Genomic DNA, 18,681 nt, shown 5'->3' with positions numbered 1-18,681 from the left:
TGATGAGACTCAGAATTACAAGGTGGCTGTATGCTTTCCCAAGTGTTTTCTTGACAAATGTGACATTACTGAAAATGTGCCACAATGTTTTATGATCAAGTCAGGTGACCAAAAAAGATCTCCCAACAGCAGCAGGCGTGCATTAGAATGTGAGATGTTCTCATGATATTAACACTTTTTTCTCAAATTGCCCCCCCCCCTTTTTCTCCCCAATTTTATCCGGCCAATTACCCCACTCTTCCGAGCCGTCCCGGTCTCTGCTCCACCCTCTCTGCCGATCCGGGGAGGGCTGCAGACTACCACATGCCTCCTCCGATACATGTGGAGTCGCCAGCCACTTCTTTTCAACTGACAGTGAGGAGTTTTGCCAGGGGGACATAGCGCATGGGAGGATCACGCTATTCCCCCCAGTTCCCCCTGCTCCCCTAACAGGCACCCCGGCCGACCAGAGGAGGCGCTAGTGCAGCGACCAGGACACATACCCACATTCGACCTCCCACGCGCAGACACGGCCAATTGTGTCTGTAGGGACGCCCGACCAAGCCAGAGGTAACAGGGGATTCGAACCGGCGATGCCCGTGTTGGTAGGCAATGGAATAGACCGCTATGCTACCTGCATGCACCTTTCTCGAACTGTTTTAGGAACGCTGAGATTTGATGGCTGAATATAGTTTTGAATGACTTGTTCAGGTGGACATGGTTGCAGTGTAGTACAAGCTGCCGGTGAGACAGAGGAGGGTCGGAGAGAGACTTCAAACAGCGCTCGTACACTGACACCGGGACGGGGTACATAGCTATACATAGACACACAGCTTTAACTGAGAACCAAAACAGCTTTAGTAACAAAGAGCCCAGGTAACTAAGGTGAAATACGGTTTCTACTAACTCGACCTGGGCTTGCCCCGGCCCAGGAAGCTCTGCCGTCTCTACTTGAAGTGGAAATGATAAATTAAAGCGTGAAGTACCGTGTTGTTTGTAGATCGGCGGCTTTCTGTAGATGTTGCTCCCTTGGTCTGAAAACATTCAAATACAACCATAAGAGATATTCAGAGAGAAAACAGTCCCCCGGGGGGGTTTATGCATAAACACCAAACATCTGTTGTTGGAAACACTGCTTTCTCAACATCGGCGTGGACCAAAGGTCAGAGTGCAACATCACAACATCATCATGTGTTGTGAGGGAGGCGGGGGCGTGCACCGTATAGGTGCTAAAATGCCGACCCTTCCCATCATCGAAACCTTTTACTCACTCAGGAAATACACTCAAACCCTCTCTTCACTTACACACACACACACACAAACACACAACACACACACACACACACACACCTGTCTGCTGGTGCCTGTCTATGTTTGGCTACATCACGGCAAGAGAGGGAAACAGTAAACGCTGAAGTAAAGTTGGAAAGAGGAGACATAACGGCATGGACAGAAAGTAAAAGGGGAGAGAGAGACACGGACAGTCTGTTTACACTTGGTTTTCAAATGCGTTTTGGGCGATCGGATCACAAGTGGACCACGAGACACATCGCCGTTTACACCAGTGTCTATCACGCGTCTCCAAATGCATCCTGCTGACCACGTGTGATCAGATTTCGTTACTCCAAAGAAGAAGAAGAAGAAGAAGAAGAAGAAGAGTTCGCTACTGTCTACGTCACTTCCGCTACAAGGTCAAAGGGCCTCAGTCAAGCGCCAGATTTGCCGACTAGCTGTGAAAACAATAGCTAATGTGTGAAAATGTTTCAAGCACTAATATACATGTAGGGACTATTCCAGCTGTTGGGACGGACAGGACTGATTCTTCGTGTCCAGATGGAGACTAGGCATCTCGTTTCACTTGTGCTCCAACCACCTACACTCTCCTCTCGCTCCATTTTTTTCGAAAGTTGGCGCGCTGTTACCAAAACAACCACCACATCCTGCACTGATGGCGTATTTTCCTGTTACGTCCTTGCCGGGGACGCATCAGGACGCATTAGCGCTTACACTACAAGAGATATGTGGTCAAATATGTCCCAGACCACCCCGGCAAGTGGTTTGAGTAACTGGTTTACATTTGTATTTAGCGCTGTCCGCTTGTGATCCGATCGCAAAAAAAAATCCTTTAAAACCAAGTGTAAACGGGGTGAGAGAGAGGGACACAGAGAGAGAGAGAGAGAGAGAGAGAGAGAGAGAGAGAGAGAGAGAGAGAGAGAGAGAGAGAGAGAGAGAGAGAGAGAGAGAGAGAGAGAGAGAGAGAGAGAGAGAGAGAGAGAGAGAGAGAGAGACAGCGACACAGAGACAGAGAGAGAAAGACAGACAGAGAGAGGGACACAGAGAGAGACAAATAGACAGAGAGAGACACAGAGACAGAGGGACCCACTCAGAGACACGGAGAGTGAGAGAGACACAGAGAGAGAGACCCACACAGAGACAGAGACAGACAGAGAGAGAGAGAGAGACCCACACAGAGACAGAGACACACAGAGACAGAGACAGAGAGACAGACAGAGAGAGAGATAGAGACAGACAGAGAGAGAGAGAGACAGAGACAGAAAGAGACAGAGAGACAGACAGAGAGAGAGACAGAGACAGACAGAGAGAGAGAGAGTCACAGAAGGCCAGAGGCTGTGCGGGAGCGGTGACAGGGTGCGCTCTGGCTCCTACCTGGGAGGTGGAAATGTTTAGGGGTCTGAGAGAGAGGCGGAGTGACTGGCCGGCTGTCAGGCCTGAGGGGGAGGGGGGAGTTCCGGCCGCTTGGCGGGTCAGTGCCTCCGGTGAGAAAAACCAAGAACAAATCATGAGCGGGGGAGACCAAAAGGGACACTGTAGTTCTGGGACAATGCCCCACACCAAGGGAGCAGCAGGACCACTTTCAAATCACTTTGACAGAATGGGATGAGCTCTCGTCTCAGCTGATTTTTTTTTTTAGTTTTGACAAATTGAGTTAGCCGGTTTGTTTTATATGCAAAGGAGCAGAGGCAGAAGTAAAGTAGCAGAAATATGCCAGAGCAGACCATACAGTGTGTGCATGGTTTACATGTTATGACTTCTGTGATATGATGCCTGTTAGCCCGCTGCATAATGCACAGATAGAACGTCGAAGCAACAGCATTGCGATAAAAATGGGTGCCAAAGCTCAAAAGGTTTGAAAAGGGTGACATTCAAAATGTTTCTTTTGGCACAAAACCCTCCTAACTTCATTTTCATTGGAAACCGGAGGCTTATTCTAACATGCCAAAAAGTAATTTGTCCTCCAAATAGTCAGAGATTCATATAATTACTATTGTGCATGCAAAGCTGTCAAAACTGCAAAACACAAAAGCATTGCCAAACTAAAGAGCCACACAGTATCACAGGCAGATGTTAGTAAAGGGTTAAATTAGCACATGCCAATTAGCACATGCAGGCTTGACGCCCTGGTTGGGTGGCGGGTTAGGTGAACTTAGCTACGTGTCTCTTTCACAGGGATGAATTATTCCACAGACGTTACGGTGCAAGCTTCCGCCTGCATCTGAGCAGAAAAGTGCGGATCCACAATGACAGATGGGGTGATGATATTGGGGGAGGTGACGTCTGAGGTGAGGATGGAGGTGACATCTTGCGCTGGGCGTCGGAGAGAGGAGTGGCATGGGGCCCTTACCTTGGCTATGGGGGAGGAAGTGGTGTCTGAAAGGGGAGGTGGGGCGGGAGTCACTATTTCTGGAGCCAACACTGTTACTGCACAAGGAGGAGCAGAGCTTCTGCATGCCTGTCAGAGCTTCTGCAAGGGGGAGGGGGAGGGGGGGAGAACGGGATAAAAACCCCATAGGCCAGGTGGCACAGGTGGGCAGTGTAGGAGGAGACAGATGATGGAAAGATGAGGGACAAAATGAATTGGGAGGGAGATATACAGGAATCAAGTATTGAAGAGAGGTGAAAAGTAAGGACTACTAAAGGAGAAGGGGGAAAGAGAGGCGTTACAAGATATAACTTTGAAAATGATTTAATACCTTTCAAAGGGAAGAGTGGAAAACTCAGAGGCAAGTTGTGTTGTTAATCAAAAGTATAAAACGGACTTTCAGGTTGTTACGCCACAAAAATAGACCGCGGCTCTATCTTTGGAACCAGTGCCATAAATACCTATACTAAATTCACAGCTGAAGAACGGTGGAGAATTTCAAGAAAACATCCGCAATCATAACAAGCAAATAGTCAAATCAGAGGGATTTTTGTGCATTAAGGGGGATGGGCGTGAGGCAGTCAGGTGGGCAGCTCAGGGCGAAGTGGCTCAGAGTAGGAGTTATGTCAAAAGGTAGCACACAGCATTTTCATGGTAAAGCCCTGACCAAAATAACAGGCTGTGTCTATTGGCACACTACTTTCAAAACTCCTCTCACTGCCAGATATCACCTTAGAGGGGCGCCCATGAGCTCTTGCCCATAAATCACTGAAATTGCATGTGTAATATATATATATATATATATATATATATATATATATATATATATATATATATATATATATATATATATATATATATATATACGTGTGTGTCTATATATATATACGTATATATATACGTGTTTGTGTGTGTGTGTGTGTGTGTGTGTGTGTGTGTGTGTGTGTATATATATATATTTATAGGTGCATGCACAAACAAACACACACACAAACCGACACCCACACCAGCACTTCCATACTAACACCTCTCTGTCAGCATTAGTGTGCCGGGCAGTGCTCACCTGGCCTGTGAAAATGCTGTGGCGACCGTGACAACGTGGGGGTGTAACCATGGCGATTATAAACGGGTGATCCTATGGAGCCCTGACTGGTGGATCTCTGGAGGATGCGTTCCCTCCTGTCATAAGAGCCCTAAAGGGATAAACACACACACACACACACACACACACACACACACACATACAAATGGTGGTTGTTAAAATCACCAGTGGAGGTGATGGAGATTGTAGATACATGCTCACATGTAAGACAGAGGACTTAGTAAAATGCTCACCTCACTGGGTGGTGTAGGCGACATGTTTCTCGAGGGCTGGAAAAGACGAGACAAGTCTGGGTAAAGGGGGCAACATTTTGGACACGTTTTACCGCTAACCAAAACGACAATTTTTTTTTTGGGGGGGGGGGGGTTCCCCCCTGTTTTCTCCCCAGTTGTACTTGGCCAATTACCCCACTCTTCTGAGCCGTCCCGGTCACTGCTCCACCCGCTCTGCCTGCCGATCCGGAGAGGGCTGCAGACTACCACATGCCTCCTCCGATACATGTGGAGTCGCCAGCCGCTTCTTTTCACCTGACAGTGAGGAGTTTCACCAGGGGGATGTAGCGCATGGGAGGATCACGCTATTCCCCCCCAGTTCCCCCTCTCCCCCGAACAGGCGCCCCGACCAACCAGAGGAGGTGCTAGTGCAGCGACCAGGACACATACCCACATCCGACTTCCCACCCGCAGACACGGCAAATTGTGTCTTCAGGGATGCCCGACCAAGCTGGGGGTAACACGGGGATTCGAACCGGAGATCCCCGTGTTGGTAGGCAATACAGTAGGTCGCTACACTACCTGGATGCCCCCCCGAAACAACCATTTTACATAGTATTTTAGCACTCGGCTAAATCGTAAGGTCTAGCAAGACTGCTAGCAGAGAGTCATAACTGGCAGACATCGATTTTACCAACAGTATCACCCACCACAATGTATTTCTTTAAATACACAGAGAGGTGCAGCAATATAAATGGAGAAAAACAGCTAAAACAAAGACACAACTTAATACTGTCCCCATCCAATCATAGATATTTAATTTCGTTCAAAAAGACAAATGTAAGTGTCATTACTTCGTGCTGCATACAGATATTAAGAGAGACGGTCTGTACCTGGATGCCCAATCAGTTTCAGAGCTGACCAACAACATCTTTTAAAAACCTCCTCTGTGAGAGAGGTGGTCTCGCTTTTATGTACGGTGCATGTCTTACTCTGCTCCGTGTGACACAAAGCCATCAATCATCAACTTTAAAGGGCGATATATCGTACCTTGTCATCTGGCATGGGGGAGCGCTCCCTCCTGGCGGTGTGGAGCTGTGATGGAAACGGACAAATTAAGCAATGTGTGAAGCCTGCCAGCAACGAAAGAGAGGCCGAACAGAAATGGATTCACCACTTAAATAAATGATGCCGCCAAGTCGGTATACAACATGTCATCCTATTCATCTATCATTCCCAGTCCTTTCTGTAATTATCCAATGGATAGACGACCATAGAACCACATTACTGTAAGGCTTTTTCTTTTTTTCCTTTGGAATTTTACCCCCTTTTTCTCCCCAGTTGTATCCGGCCAATTACCCCACTTTTCCAAGCCGCCTCGGATGATGCTCCACCTCCTCTTACCGATCCGGGGAGGGCTGCAGACTACCACATGCCTCCTCCGATACACGTGGAGTCGCCAGCCGCTTCTTTTCGCCTGACAGTGAGGAGTTTCTCCAGGAGGATGTGGCGCATGGGAGGATCACGCCACTCCTCCTCCCCAAACAGGCGCCCCCAATCGACCAGAGGAGGGGCTAGTGCAGCGACCAGGACACATACCCACAAACGGCTTCCCACCGGCAGACACAGCCAATTGTGTCTGTAGAGATGTCCGACCAAGCCGGAGGTAACACGGGGATTCAAACCCGCGTTCCCCATGTTGGTAGGCAATGGAATAGATGCCTATGCTACCCGGACGCCCTACCGTAAATCTTCTAATATCATTTGACATCCTTATATGACAAAACCCAGTATTCATTATATAGAAACACAGCTCGGGCAGTGCAGAAGGTGCGCACAAATTGTATGCATGCACATGCAGTTTATCTTGTTTACCTCTCCCACACTTTCTCGTATCTCCTCTCTCTCATCCAGGGAGGTGGTATACATAGGTTCATAGGTAATAAGGTCAGGGCGCTCAATGTCATAAATGGCTTTGACTTTAGGAATGGCAGCAAGGTCTCTGTAATCAAGGATCTCATTGTCTACTTTTGCCTAAGGAGATAAATAGAGACAAACATACACTGTATATACACACAGACACACACACAGACGGAAAGTACAGGGGCATTGCTACTGTATGGGCATGCACTATCAGGGTTAACACTGCCATGATCTTGACACATGCAGCTACTAAGGGCACTTTATAGCCATTGCTGTTGCAAAGAAAGGAACATAGGGAAGGTAATCTCACATTTGGTAAGGGATGTAAGGCAGTAAGGAAAAATACCGACACAAAGATTAACAATCTATGGTATATTTTCCAGTTCTCGGCTGGGGGTCAGCGACATAGAGCTTACATAGATCGTGTGACCCGGTGAGCCAGGTATGCTTGAAGCAGGTCTGGAACAAATACTTTCGGATGACGACCTCGTAGGCTGTGAAAAAAAAAGAAATGCAGAAGCGGATATGAGCCAAAAAAGTGACATCGATGTGTGTCAGAAAGTCAACTTGTGAAGATCCACAAATCCACCCGCCATCTGCATGTCACCATATTACCCTTATCATCAACAACACCGATACAGTACATCCTTTGGTTCAGTTGATGAGCAACGAGAAGAAATGAAAGATCCCGTTTTTGTGTCTCAGCCATATAAAGCACCCAAACATAGTGGCGTGTAACCTCATGACCACGTCATTCATTTGCAAAATTGTAAAGTGGATGCGTGCTTTGCATTGTGACTTTATGTTCATAAAAACTTCATGCCTAATTATGGAAAATGAAGAGTCTGGATGGCAGCGGTAGCCCCGTATTCATTCAAATGCAGCTCAATAAAATGAGTTTTGCGCTATTGAATAGATGGTAGACGATAATAATAATAATAATATCAATGATGATGATACGAATAAATAATAATAATAATAATAGTAGTAGATAGTAGACAAACAAAAAAAACAAAAAGACGGTAAATTCAAGTGACTTTCTTTGAGATATAGTGTCTCCTCTGGGTAGTGTGTGTGTATCTGTCCCATGCACCTTTAGCATGACTATGGTAAGGATGTTTGACAGAATGTACATGGAAGACAGTCAATGGTTCCATGAGAGGGCACTGCAAGCTTTCTCCAGCAGATGGCAGCATACAGTGCATCATGTCCTATGTACATGGCAGAACACAGGATGATGCCATCTCATAGCCAATAGCGAATACAGTACCTGCCTTTCTGTTTTTTGAAGGAGTAAGAGGGACGGAGGCAATAGCTGTGGAAGAAGGGAGAGGAGGGGGGTTCACAGAACATCACACAGGGGCTCTGCCTCTCCAGTCTGACCCACAAATGCACGTGTTCATACACACACACATAAACTGGTGCACAAAGGCATACATGAAGCTCAGACTCACACCACACAAGACTTAACGCTCACACGTGCACACACACATATACTCATATACACACACACACACACTGATATACAAACACACACACACGCACATTATGTCGCTTCAACAGAGAAATCCATTTAGACGGTGTAAACATTGAGGGGATTGGTTGCAGCCCATGAAGACTCCCCCCCCCCCGTCAAATATCCTGAATGTTTTGTTTGAGCAGTAAAATCTTGCATGGAGCATGGACAGACAGGGGACCTTTGTCAAGACAAAATCAAGCACAATGGCGTGAGAGCCCAAATTCCTACCCGCTCCCTGTGTCTCTCCTCTGATTTCGTGGTGTTCTTACAGCCAGGATGCCAGACTGTTGATCCTGAGGAGGAGGAGGGCATGGTTGGGTTTACGACAGGGCTAAAATAACACCGAAACTCACAAACCTGTCAGACTACATATGTGTATGTCCCAATATATGCCAAAAAAATAAATTCAGATTCTTATTTTTTATCTTACAAAACAGTAAAATAAACTACAACATATCATCTAAAATATTTCTTATGTAGTTTTTTTTAAGTTAGTCATTTTGAATACGTGTCAAGTTAAAAAAATATATTCAGAAATTAGCTCAAAATTAAAGAGTTATATGCAAGTAATACATAATTAAATATATATATATACACTTTAATTAAAAGTAACACATGCAAATACATGTTGGGTATTTTTTCTTAAACACGAGTATGAAATATATTTCACTGTGCAGAGCTGCTCACCTTGCAGGTACATCTCCTCTCCCTCCGTGAACATTTGGTTGCACCTGCTGCATCGTGCACAGCTAGGGTGGTAATGCTTATCACCCGCCTAGAAAACAGCAAAATCAACATCATGGTGACCGCGACGGCAATGGTTGCCTAATGCATAAGGAAGCCAAACTGTTTCCTGTAGTTTATTAGTTCAATTTTCCTGATAAGTGGGCAAATCTTAGAGGTGGGAATGAATAAGACTGGCGTTTCCCCCTAAAACAAGAACCATTGCTGACGCTCCCTTGGTTTAGGGAGTTTTTACTGAGCGACGACTAGGTGTACACCTATAACAGTTACGTGTCTCAAGCTGAGATCGACGACTATTCTAAAATAGTGAGCAAAATCGGGCATCTCCTTCTTCACTGATAGAAATACATGCACTGGGGATGTCCGGGTAATGTAGTGGTCTATTGCGTTGCCTACCAACACAGGGATTGCCGGTTTGAATCCCCATGTTACCTCCGGCTTGGTCAGGTGCCCTACAGACACAATTGGCCGTGTCTGCAGGTGGGAAGCCGGATGTGGGTGAGTGTCCTGGTCGCTGCACTAGCGTCTCCTCTGGTCAGTCGGGGCACCTGTTCGGGGGGGACTGAAGGGAATAACGTGATCCTCCCACGCGCTACTGGTGAAACTCCTCACTGTCAGGTGAAAAGAAGCGGCTGGCGACTCCACATGTATCGGAGGAGGCATGTGGTAGTCTGCAGCTCTCCCCAGGTCGGCAGATGGGGGTGGAGCAGAGACTGGGATGGCTCAGAAAATAGGTTTAATTGGCCAAGTACAATTGGGGAGAAAAAGAGGGGAAAAAGTTGAAAGAAACATGTGCACTACATACAGACTGTGCTTCCAGATCAAATATTGCAAACTTCACAAACTATACGACACTGGACATTCCTATGAACACCAATGCGGTCACTATGAAGCCATTTTGATACGGTCGGCTACCCGCCTTCGCATATTCAAGCATTTCTCTTGCACAGCGCTGAACCAGAAAACGAAGAGAGATCTGGAGTGCTTGAATTACCATCTACATTAAAGCTGGTACTTTGCATGCAGAGTGCTCCATCAAATAAAGGCTTTTAAGACTGGGGCGGTTGATAAATAGCCAAATCATCCTGCCTACCCTACAGTCCTCTCTTCCATTCCAGCTGACAAGTGGCCACTCAGCGATATGTACCACAGTCTAACATTTGCATTTCACATTTTACTATGTCAAAATGTCAATGCACGGATCATAGAGAGAGTGTCCTTGTACCTCCTGATGCCAAACGCTCTCGATACAGATGATCACAAAGTGAAATTTCCTCCGAGGGCTGAAAAGGGGGGTCTTGACTTGGACATAGCGGATGTCTGTTTCTGCATGCAAAGTGTGTCGTTGACCACACACACTCGCTAGCTATTTTTCTCCCACTCTAAAAGCTGAAATTTCCAACACCTCCACGTTAACAACACCCCAACCAGACAACATGCAAAGCCAGCGATGGACAGAGTGGGTGTTTGACCTGGGTCTTGGGTCAGTGATTAGAAAGACCGTGATGGCTTTAGCCCCGCTGATCCATTGGCTACAACTCAGGGGTGATATGCCAAGTCCTTTTCCTATTGTCATAAAGACCTGCCTTAGTGTTGGATTACTGTGAGCCTGACTGGCCAGCACTGACATTATCGTATGGTTAAAGGACACATAACTCTGTGTCTGATTAGATCACTGTCTGCAGACCGTCAAGTATTTGTATCGCAGCAATTTCTGTGTGTGTCTGTGTGTGTGTGTGTGTGTGTGTGTGTGTGTGTTTGTGGGAAGAGGGTCTCTACTCTGTACCAAGGGCAGAAGTGTGGGTAACACTTCTGTAAACTCTGGTGTATGTCATAATAAATTATTTGAAGCAGGGTTTCGTAACAGCTACACAGAACATGCATGAATAATGATTAAGTCCTTACGTCAACATGAATGAGCATCTTGTGTAATATTTCTGCAATTTGCGAAGGCGAGCTTGTATTGGTGTATGCAGGCATGTATATTTCAGCAGGGTAGGGAGACTTGGAAAGAGAGTTATGGTTATTTGTGGCTAGGAAGTAATCTTTTTAGTTGAATAAATTCATGTTCAGTCCATTTGAGTCTATCTGGCTCTGAACTAAAGAGATTACAGCAGATTATCAAACTACATTTCACAATTTCACTGTATAACAGCATCCTGTGTCTCTGTCGGGAGCCGAATTCAAATATTACGTCAGTAACATTTGTTTATTTTGAGCTTTAATGCACGGTAGAAAAAGAAAGTTAATATAATGGCTTAAAATGTACACGCTTGCCACTGCTTTCATTGTTTTATTTTACATATCTTATTTCCCTCATGTGTGGCTCCTTTTGCTTTTACATGTCCTTTCCCAAAGCCGTTCAACTTTTAAACTGTTTTTAATTTCTTTCTATCATTGATTGTCTACCATTGTTTTCTTTGTCTTGTATATTACTTTGTAACTTTGTTTTGAAAAGTGCTATATAAATAAACTGTTGTTATTATTATTATTTCTTTCATGTTTCCTGTTTTACATCATGTAGAGCCGAGTCCAAACTATGAACCTGAGGGCAGATGTCACTTGATTGAGGCAGATGTAGGGCAGATGTCACTTGATTGACAGTACTCGTCGTAATATGTGAGCTGTTCCGAGTAGGGCGATCATCTGGACTGCATGGATGTTGATGTTGCCTGGGATACGGTTGGTGAACTTTTCCATTCCCTTCTTCATGAGTCCTAGAGCTCCGATGACCACTGGTGTTGTTTCAGCCTTCATACCCCACAGCCTGTTGATTTCAGTCTCCAGGTCTTGGTACTTGGTCAGCTTCTCTGTGACTTTCACTGAGGCGTTTTTTTTCAGATGGTATTGCCATGTCCATGAGCTTGCACCTCTTTTGCTTCCTGTCCTTGATAACGATGCCGGGCTTGTTGGCTTTTATCTCTCTGTCAGTGTGGATGAGCATGTCCCAGAAGATGGAGACGTCATTGTTCTCAGTGACCGTTTTTGGCTGATGTTCGTACCACTTCTCAGTTGTCTTGCTCTCGTAACTCTTGCAGATCTTCCAGTGCAGGTATGCTGCTGCCTTGTTGTGCCTGTATATGTACTCGGTCTTTGCCAGTTCCGGGCAGCCTGAGACAATGTGGCCAATGGTTTCTTCATACATGCCACACATTCTGCAGATCCATTCCACAGATTCCACAGATTCTATTATTATTATTATTATTATTATTATTATTATCATTATTATCTCTTGTGACTGTATCTAGAAGAACATAAGCAATAGACTTCGATGAGCATTTAAATGAAAACTATTGCTCGTCTAGCCCTCTTCCTCAAGTATGACTTACCATGCACAGCATTCACATTAAGTGAAGGTGTTTAAATTTGTTTGTCTTTCTAAAAGATAAATTTTAAAATCTTTTCAATATGCATTTGGTTATAGAGAGGAAGCCCTGTATGACAGAGAGCCAGTCGGAGAACTGCATTGGCTGGGTGTGTGTGTGTGTGTGGGGGGGGGGGGGGGGGGGATACGAATGTGATCTCTGTGTGTGGTGATTGGCTCACCTCTAGCACCTTCCCCGTGATGAACTGATGACACGCCTCACACTGGACGCCAAAATGGATCTGGTAGTCTTTCTCACAGTAGGGTGCGCCGTCCCTACAGTAAGATGAGACGAGACCAAAATACTGATGGGTTTACAATGAAATATCAGGGTCTGCCTTTCTTAATTCCACATGAATCTGACAAAGAAGACAGATGCTGCAGTAAATATATTACTTACTTGCTGATGTACTCCCCAGTCAGGACTTTGCCGCAAGCCTTACACTTAAAGCAACCCAGATGCCACTGTCGGTCTAAGGCTAGGAGTGCCTGTCCATTCTTAATGTCTCGACCACAGCCCGCACAATCTGCAAGTGTACACACACACACACACACACACACACATACACATATATATATATATATATATATATATATATATATATATATATATATATATATGAACAAGCGGGCTGGAAAATACCTACACTACCGTTCAAAAGTTTGGGATCACCCAAACAATTTCGTGTTTTCCATGAAAAGTCACACTTATTCACCACCATATGTTGTGAAATGAATAGAAAATAGAGTCAAGACATTGACAAGGTTAGAAATAATGATTTGTATTTGAAATAAGATTTTTTTTACATCAAACTTTGCTTTCGTCAAAGAATCCTCCATTTGCAGCAATTACAGCATTGCAGACCTTTGGCATTCTAGCTGTTAATTTGTTGAGGTAATCTGGAGAAATTGCACCCCACGCTTCCAGAAGCAGCTCCCACAAGTTGGATTGGTTGGATGGGCACTTCTTTGAGCAGATTGAGTTTCTGGAGCATCACATTTGTGGGGTCAATTAAACGCTCAAAATGGCCAGAAAAAGAGAACTTTCATCTGAAACTCGACAGTCTATTTTTGTTCTTAGAAATGAAGGCTATTCCATGCGAGAAATTGCTAAGAAATTGAAGATTTCCTACACCGGTGTGTACTACTCCCTTCAGAGGACAGCACAAACAGGCTCTAACAGGTACTATTTAATGAAGATGCCAGTTGGGGACCTGTGAGGCGTCTGTTTCTCAAACTAGAGACTCTAATGTACTTATCTTCTTGCTCAGTTGTGCAACGCGGCCTCCCACTTCTTTTTCTACTCTGGTTAGAGCCTGTTTGTGCTGTCCTCCGAAGGGAGTAGTACACACCGGTGTAGGAAATCTTCAATTTCTTAGCAATTTCTCGCATGGAATAGCCTTCATTTCTAAGAACAAGAATAGACTGTCGAGTTTCAGATGAAAGTTCTCTTTTTCTGGCCATTTTGAGCGTTTAATTGACCCCACAAATGTGATGCTCCAGAAACTCAATCTGCTCAAAGAAGTGCCCATCCAACCAATCCAACTTGTGGGAGCTGCTTCTGGAAGCGTGGGGTGCAATTTCTCCAGATTACCTCAACAAATTAACAGCTAGAATGCCAAAGGTCTGCAATGCTGTAATTGCTGCAAATGGAGGATTCTTTGACGAAAGCAAAGTTTGATGTAAAAAAAATCTTATTTCAAATACAAATCATTATTTCTAACCTTGTCAATGTCTTGACTCTATTTTCTATTCATTTCACAACATATGGTGGTGAATAAGTGTGACTTTTCATGGAAAACACAAAATTGTTTGGGTGATCCCAAACTTTTGAACGGTAGTGTACATACCAGCAAAAATTATTCAGTCATCATTTCGATTAAATGCGGTTATGGCTAGTCTTACTTGGCACACCTAATGCAGAGCACGGTTGAGTGACATTTCCTGCACACACAAAGCCACTAAGGGAGTGGACAACGTGACAATTCACTTCCAAGACACTAGATGGCAATAATGGGTAACCGGTGACCCTGCCCCATTCTAACCTGGCGATGGCTCTAAAAGCATCATCCATATCCAAGTGGCATGCTAAGGCTCTACAGGCACAGGAGGCTGGTTTTTAAGTCTTTCTGTCATCCCCCAGAGGATGATATTAACAGAGCCCGCTGTGCCTGCCGGGGATGATAACTACGCAAGGCGTAACGAGGATGACATGATGGCGCCAGGAAAATCAGCATGCCTTATTTATAGGTGACCTAGTCTAAAAAGCTCCTCAGTCACCATCCAGGAGAACACAGGGAAGGGCGAAAGGGAGAGTGTGTGAGAGCGAGTGAGGGAGCAAAAGTGAGTTTGAAGGAGAAGAGAGAGGAGTGAGGATGGGAAAGGATGAGGGGAGAAGGAGGAGGAGGGCTGCCCATTCCCTGCTCTGGAAGAAAGGAAATGCACTGTCATGCATAATTTAGCGGGACTTGTCCTTGTGTTATTCATAAAGGAGCATGGCTGGTCCCTACTTGGGTAGAGGAGGAGAGGGGTGGGGCGGGGCGACTCCCTGAGTGATGGCCGACCACGATTCAGTCCATAAGCATGGGATAGACGAGTACCCCTCACAAAACACAGTTTGTGACTGCACAGGGGGTATGAGTACTCACAGAGATGCAAGGTAAACAGAAAAATAGCAGGCCAGATATTGGTGTCCCAGAATGCACAAGCCTGAAAGGATTCCTCCATTTTCTATCTCAATATCCCATCCTTAAACCAGCCACTGATTTCTACCTCAATATCCCATCCTTAAACCAGCCACTGATTTCTACCTCAATATCCGATCCTTAACCAGCCACTGATTTCTACCTCAATATCCCATCCTTAAACCAGCCACTGATTTCTACCTCAATATCCCATCCTTAAACCAGCCACTGATTTCTACCTCAATATCCCATCCTTAAACCAGCCACTGATTTCTATCTCAATATCCCATTCTTAAACCAGCCACTGATTTCTTGACAAGACGAAAAGATTTTTGTGAAGTGTTTGGTCTAATGCATGCTAACATTAGTGACAATCATTATTTACAGAATACAGTTGAAACGACAATTGGTCTACAGTAACATGAGCTACATAGTCATGCGTGGATTGTTATTGAAAAAAAAAAGTCTGAAAAACATATATATATATATATATATATATATATATATATTGCTTAATCTTTTCAGAAAACCTGGAAATCAAGGGATTTGTTCATTTTGAACACTTCCTAGATCCATGTTGAAACCCTGATCTTAAAGGAAATTTCTGTTCTTTTACAACCTGGGTCTTATTTTTGTAACTTTTGCCATCATCCATATGGGTTATGATGTCATTTTCATCACCAGCATCATTATGGAGATTTTACATATGGCACCAGCCTAGTATTCAGCTTTACAATGACACCTTATGGAGCAACTAAACATGAGACTTAAACCTGTCCTTTGCACAATGGCAAAAACTAAGAAAATAAGAACTAGGTTGTAACATAAATAAATAAATAAATGTTTGAATTTTCCTTTAAGCATATCCAAGCCATTAATGCCTTGCAATGTGTAAGAACACAGCTTCTGTGTAATGGCCTCATGGAACAATGGGTCATACTCACTGCTGGAGCCCAGGATGTCCTTGGGTCCCGGAGACATTGGCTGTACACAATACTGACACAGACAGTCCTTCCCATTGAAGGTCACTCTGTCTCCAGCAGGGAAGGGTCTTCTGCAGGGTGGAACATCACAGCAAGTCAGCAGTGACACATACACCATAGCCCAGCAGGGAGAGCTCATACGCTGATGCACCGTGGACACAACAGCGCATAATAACATACTGTGTGTATATGCATTGTGTGATCAAGGAACTCATTCAGTAGGATGATTCAGAGATAAAATGTGCACTACAATATAGCCCCCCCCCCATTGATGCTAATGCACAAGTTCAACAACACGGGCTACATAGTTGAAGTTTACAAAGAAAACATTTGCTCTTGTACTGATTAATGATACATAGCATAAATAAATGACTGGAATAATTTTATTTGAGAACAGGTGAAGAAGTGGCTGATAAGGAATGAGGGGTTGGGGTACCGGTGGGGGTCTTACTTGCAGATGGTGCAGACGAAACAGGCAGGGTGGTAAGTCTTGCCCAGGGCGGTGACCACTTCCCCCTCTACAAAGTCCCCACAGCCATTACAGCGGGTGCCGTGCATGCGCTGGTAGTCCAGGGTGCACAGATAGTCTCCATTCTTCATGAAGAAGCCCCCCTGGGCCAGGTCACAGCCGCATGCTGTTATTATGGGACACACACACACACACACACACACACACACACATAATCAACACTGTCCAAGTCTGGCCATTTAGCACTCTTTTCATGTAGCACATATTTTTCATTTTGCACTTAAAGCGTCCCCCCCCCCCCGCCATCAGGTCACCCGTTCCTCCATGCATCAACGCATTTGTTAAGACTTGTTAATCTGGGCGGAGCTGGATGGTTCACTGAACACATGAGATGGGTGCTGAGTGAAATCAGGAAAGTGAAAAGATCTCAGAGCAGTTCTTCATAGTTGTGTGTAATAAGATGTTATGGTAAATAATTTTAACACGGACATCCGGGTAGCGTGGCGGTCTATTCCATTGCCTACCAACACGGGGATCACCGGTTCGAATCCCCATGTTACCTCCGGCTTGGTTGGGCGTCCCTACCAACACAGTTGGCCGTGTCTGCGGGTGAGAAGCTGGATGTGAGTATATGTCCTGGTCACTGCACTAGCGCCTCCTCTGGTTGTCAGGGCTGAAGGGAATAACGTGATCCTCCCACATGCATCGTCCCCCTGGTGAAACTCCTCACTGTCAGATGAAAAGAAGTGGCTGGTGACTCCACATATATCGAAGGAGACATGTGGTAGTCTGCAGCCTCCCCGGATTGGCAGAGGGGGTGGAGCAGTGACCCGGATGGGTCGGAAGAGTGGGGTAATTGGCCAGATACAATTGAGGAGAAAAAAAGGGGGGGATCCAAAAAGAGGAAAAAAAGGTGTTCTGGTAAATCCTTTTAACAGGTAAAAAGTCTGGTAACCAGTCTTCATCAGTTAAAGGTAGTGTTGGCCTTGTGAAAAGGTTTTATACACTGATTGAAGACAGAACTTCAAGGCCTTTTCATTGTCAGCGTGGAAACTGATTGCTCAGCGCAATAACAATTTTACAATTGTCTTGCCCAGGAAATAGCCTTTCTCTGTTGGTGCTGATAACTGGTTTTAAATAGTCCCCATTGCCCTGTCTGGCTTCCTTCAATTCAAACATCACCTTGTCATCCACAGAGACATAAAGTACTGGATGACAGAGAAGTACGAACTAATACGGAGAACAATTGAGAGGTTTTGCTATAATGTTGGTGGGGCCAGGTTCATATTTAATACTGAAGATGATGGATTGATTTTGTTGGAAGAAGTGCACCATTCTTAGATTTGAATGCTAAAAACTACATCTTGAAGCTATATTGGGCCAGCTTTGTCCTTTGTGTTATCTAGGAACGGGTAACGGGAGGCACAGTGGCCCAGTGGTTAGCCCCTTGGTTCGAACCCGGTGGTTGTCCAACCTTCGGGGTCATGCCAGGTCCTTTCTGTGTGGAGTTTGCATGTTCTCCCTGTATATGCGGTGGGTTTTCTCCGGGTGCTCCGGTTTCCCCCACCATCAAAAAAACATACATGTTAGGGTTAGTACTCCTGTCCGTACCCCTGGCTGAGGCATGGCTAGATGAACTGGAGGTGGTCCCCAGGTGCTGCACGGCGGCTGCTCACTGCTCCTAGCTACACAGCTAGGATGGGCTAAATGCAGAGTATAATTTCCCGACGGGGATCAATAAAGTAGTCACACAAAAAAAGTAAATACTACTAGGACGACCACACATGTGACCTTTAACTTTTTGGCTCTTCAGTAAGGAGCCGGTTATTAACTTCTGACCTCTTTACATGTTCACCTTTGACCATCATTTTTTTTTCTTTGCTTTGTTTCCCAAAAGGGGCTGGGGGTCATAACATGATGTATTAGCGCCCCTGCTTTACATGGTCTCAGCCAGTTCAGATCAAAACGTCCTCCTCTACTAATGATCCTTACTAAGAGTCGTACTGATGCTCAACATTGCATCTGATAAACCTCTTGTTAA

At 45.1% G+C, this 18,681-nt stretch overlaps 1 protein-coding gene across 1 annotated transcript in view; it reads right to left on the bottom strand.

Annotated features, from left to right (window-relative positions):
• ablim1a (actin binding LIM protein 1a) overlaps nt 1-18,681 on the bottom strand; it is a 39,410-nt gene that overhangs the window by 8,996 nt on the left and 11,733 nt on the right. The window contains exons 3-16 of the mRNA XM_056291966.1: nt 16,623-16,806; nt 16,133-16,242; nt 12,905-13,031; nt 12,687-12,780; nt 9,084-9,171; nt 8,625-8,689; nt 7,294-7,371; nt 6,830-6,988; nt 6,005-6,049; nt 4,976-5,011; nt 4,704-4,833; nt 3,623-3,742; nt 2,647-2,751; nt 966-1,013 (exon numbers count right to left, since the gene is read on the bottom strand). Of these exons, the coding sequence (XP_056147941.1) occupies nt 966-1,013; nt 2,647-2,751; nt 3,623-3,742; nt 4,704-4,833; nt 4,976-5,011; nt 6,005-6,049; nt 6,830-6,988; nt 7,294-7,371; nt 8,625-8,689; nt 9,084-9,171; nt 12,687-12,780; nt 12,905-13,031; nt 16,133-16,242; nt 16,623-16,806 (1,389 nt within the window). The remainder of the gene's footprint in view (nt 1-965; nt 1,014-2,646; nt 2,752-3,622; nt 3,743-4,703; nt 4,834-4,975; nt 5,012-6,004; nt 6,050-6,829; nt 6,989-7,293; nt 7,372-8,624; nt 8,690-9,083; nt 9,172-12,686; nt 12,781-12,904; nt 13,032-16,132; nt 16,243-16,622; nt 16,807-18,681) is intronic.

This window comes from Lampris incognitus, chromosome 13 (genome assembly GCF_029633865.1).
Source record: "Lampris incognitus isolate fLamInc1 chromosome 13, fLamInc1.hap2, whole genome shotgun sequence".
Classification (NCBI taxonomy): Eukaryota; Metazoa; Chordata; class Actinopteri; order Lampriformes; family Lampridae; genus Lampris; species Lampris incognitus.
The sequence above is the reverse complement of the archived record's forward strand: the minus strand, read 5'-3'. Positions and strand labels throughout refer to the sequence as shown.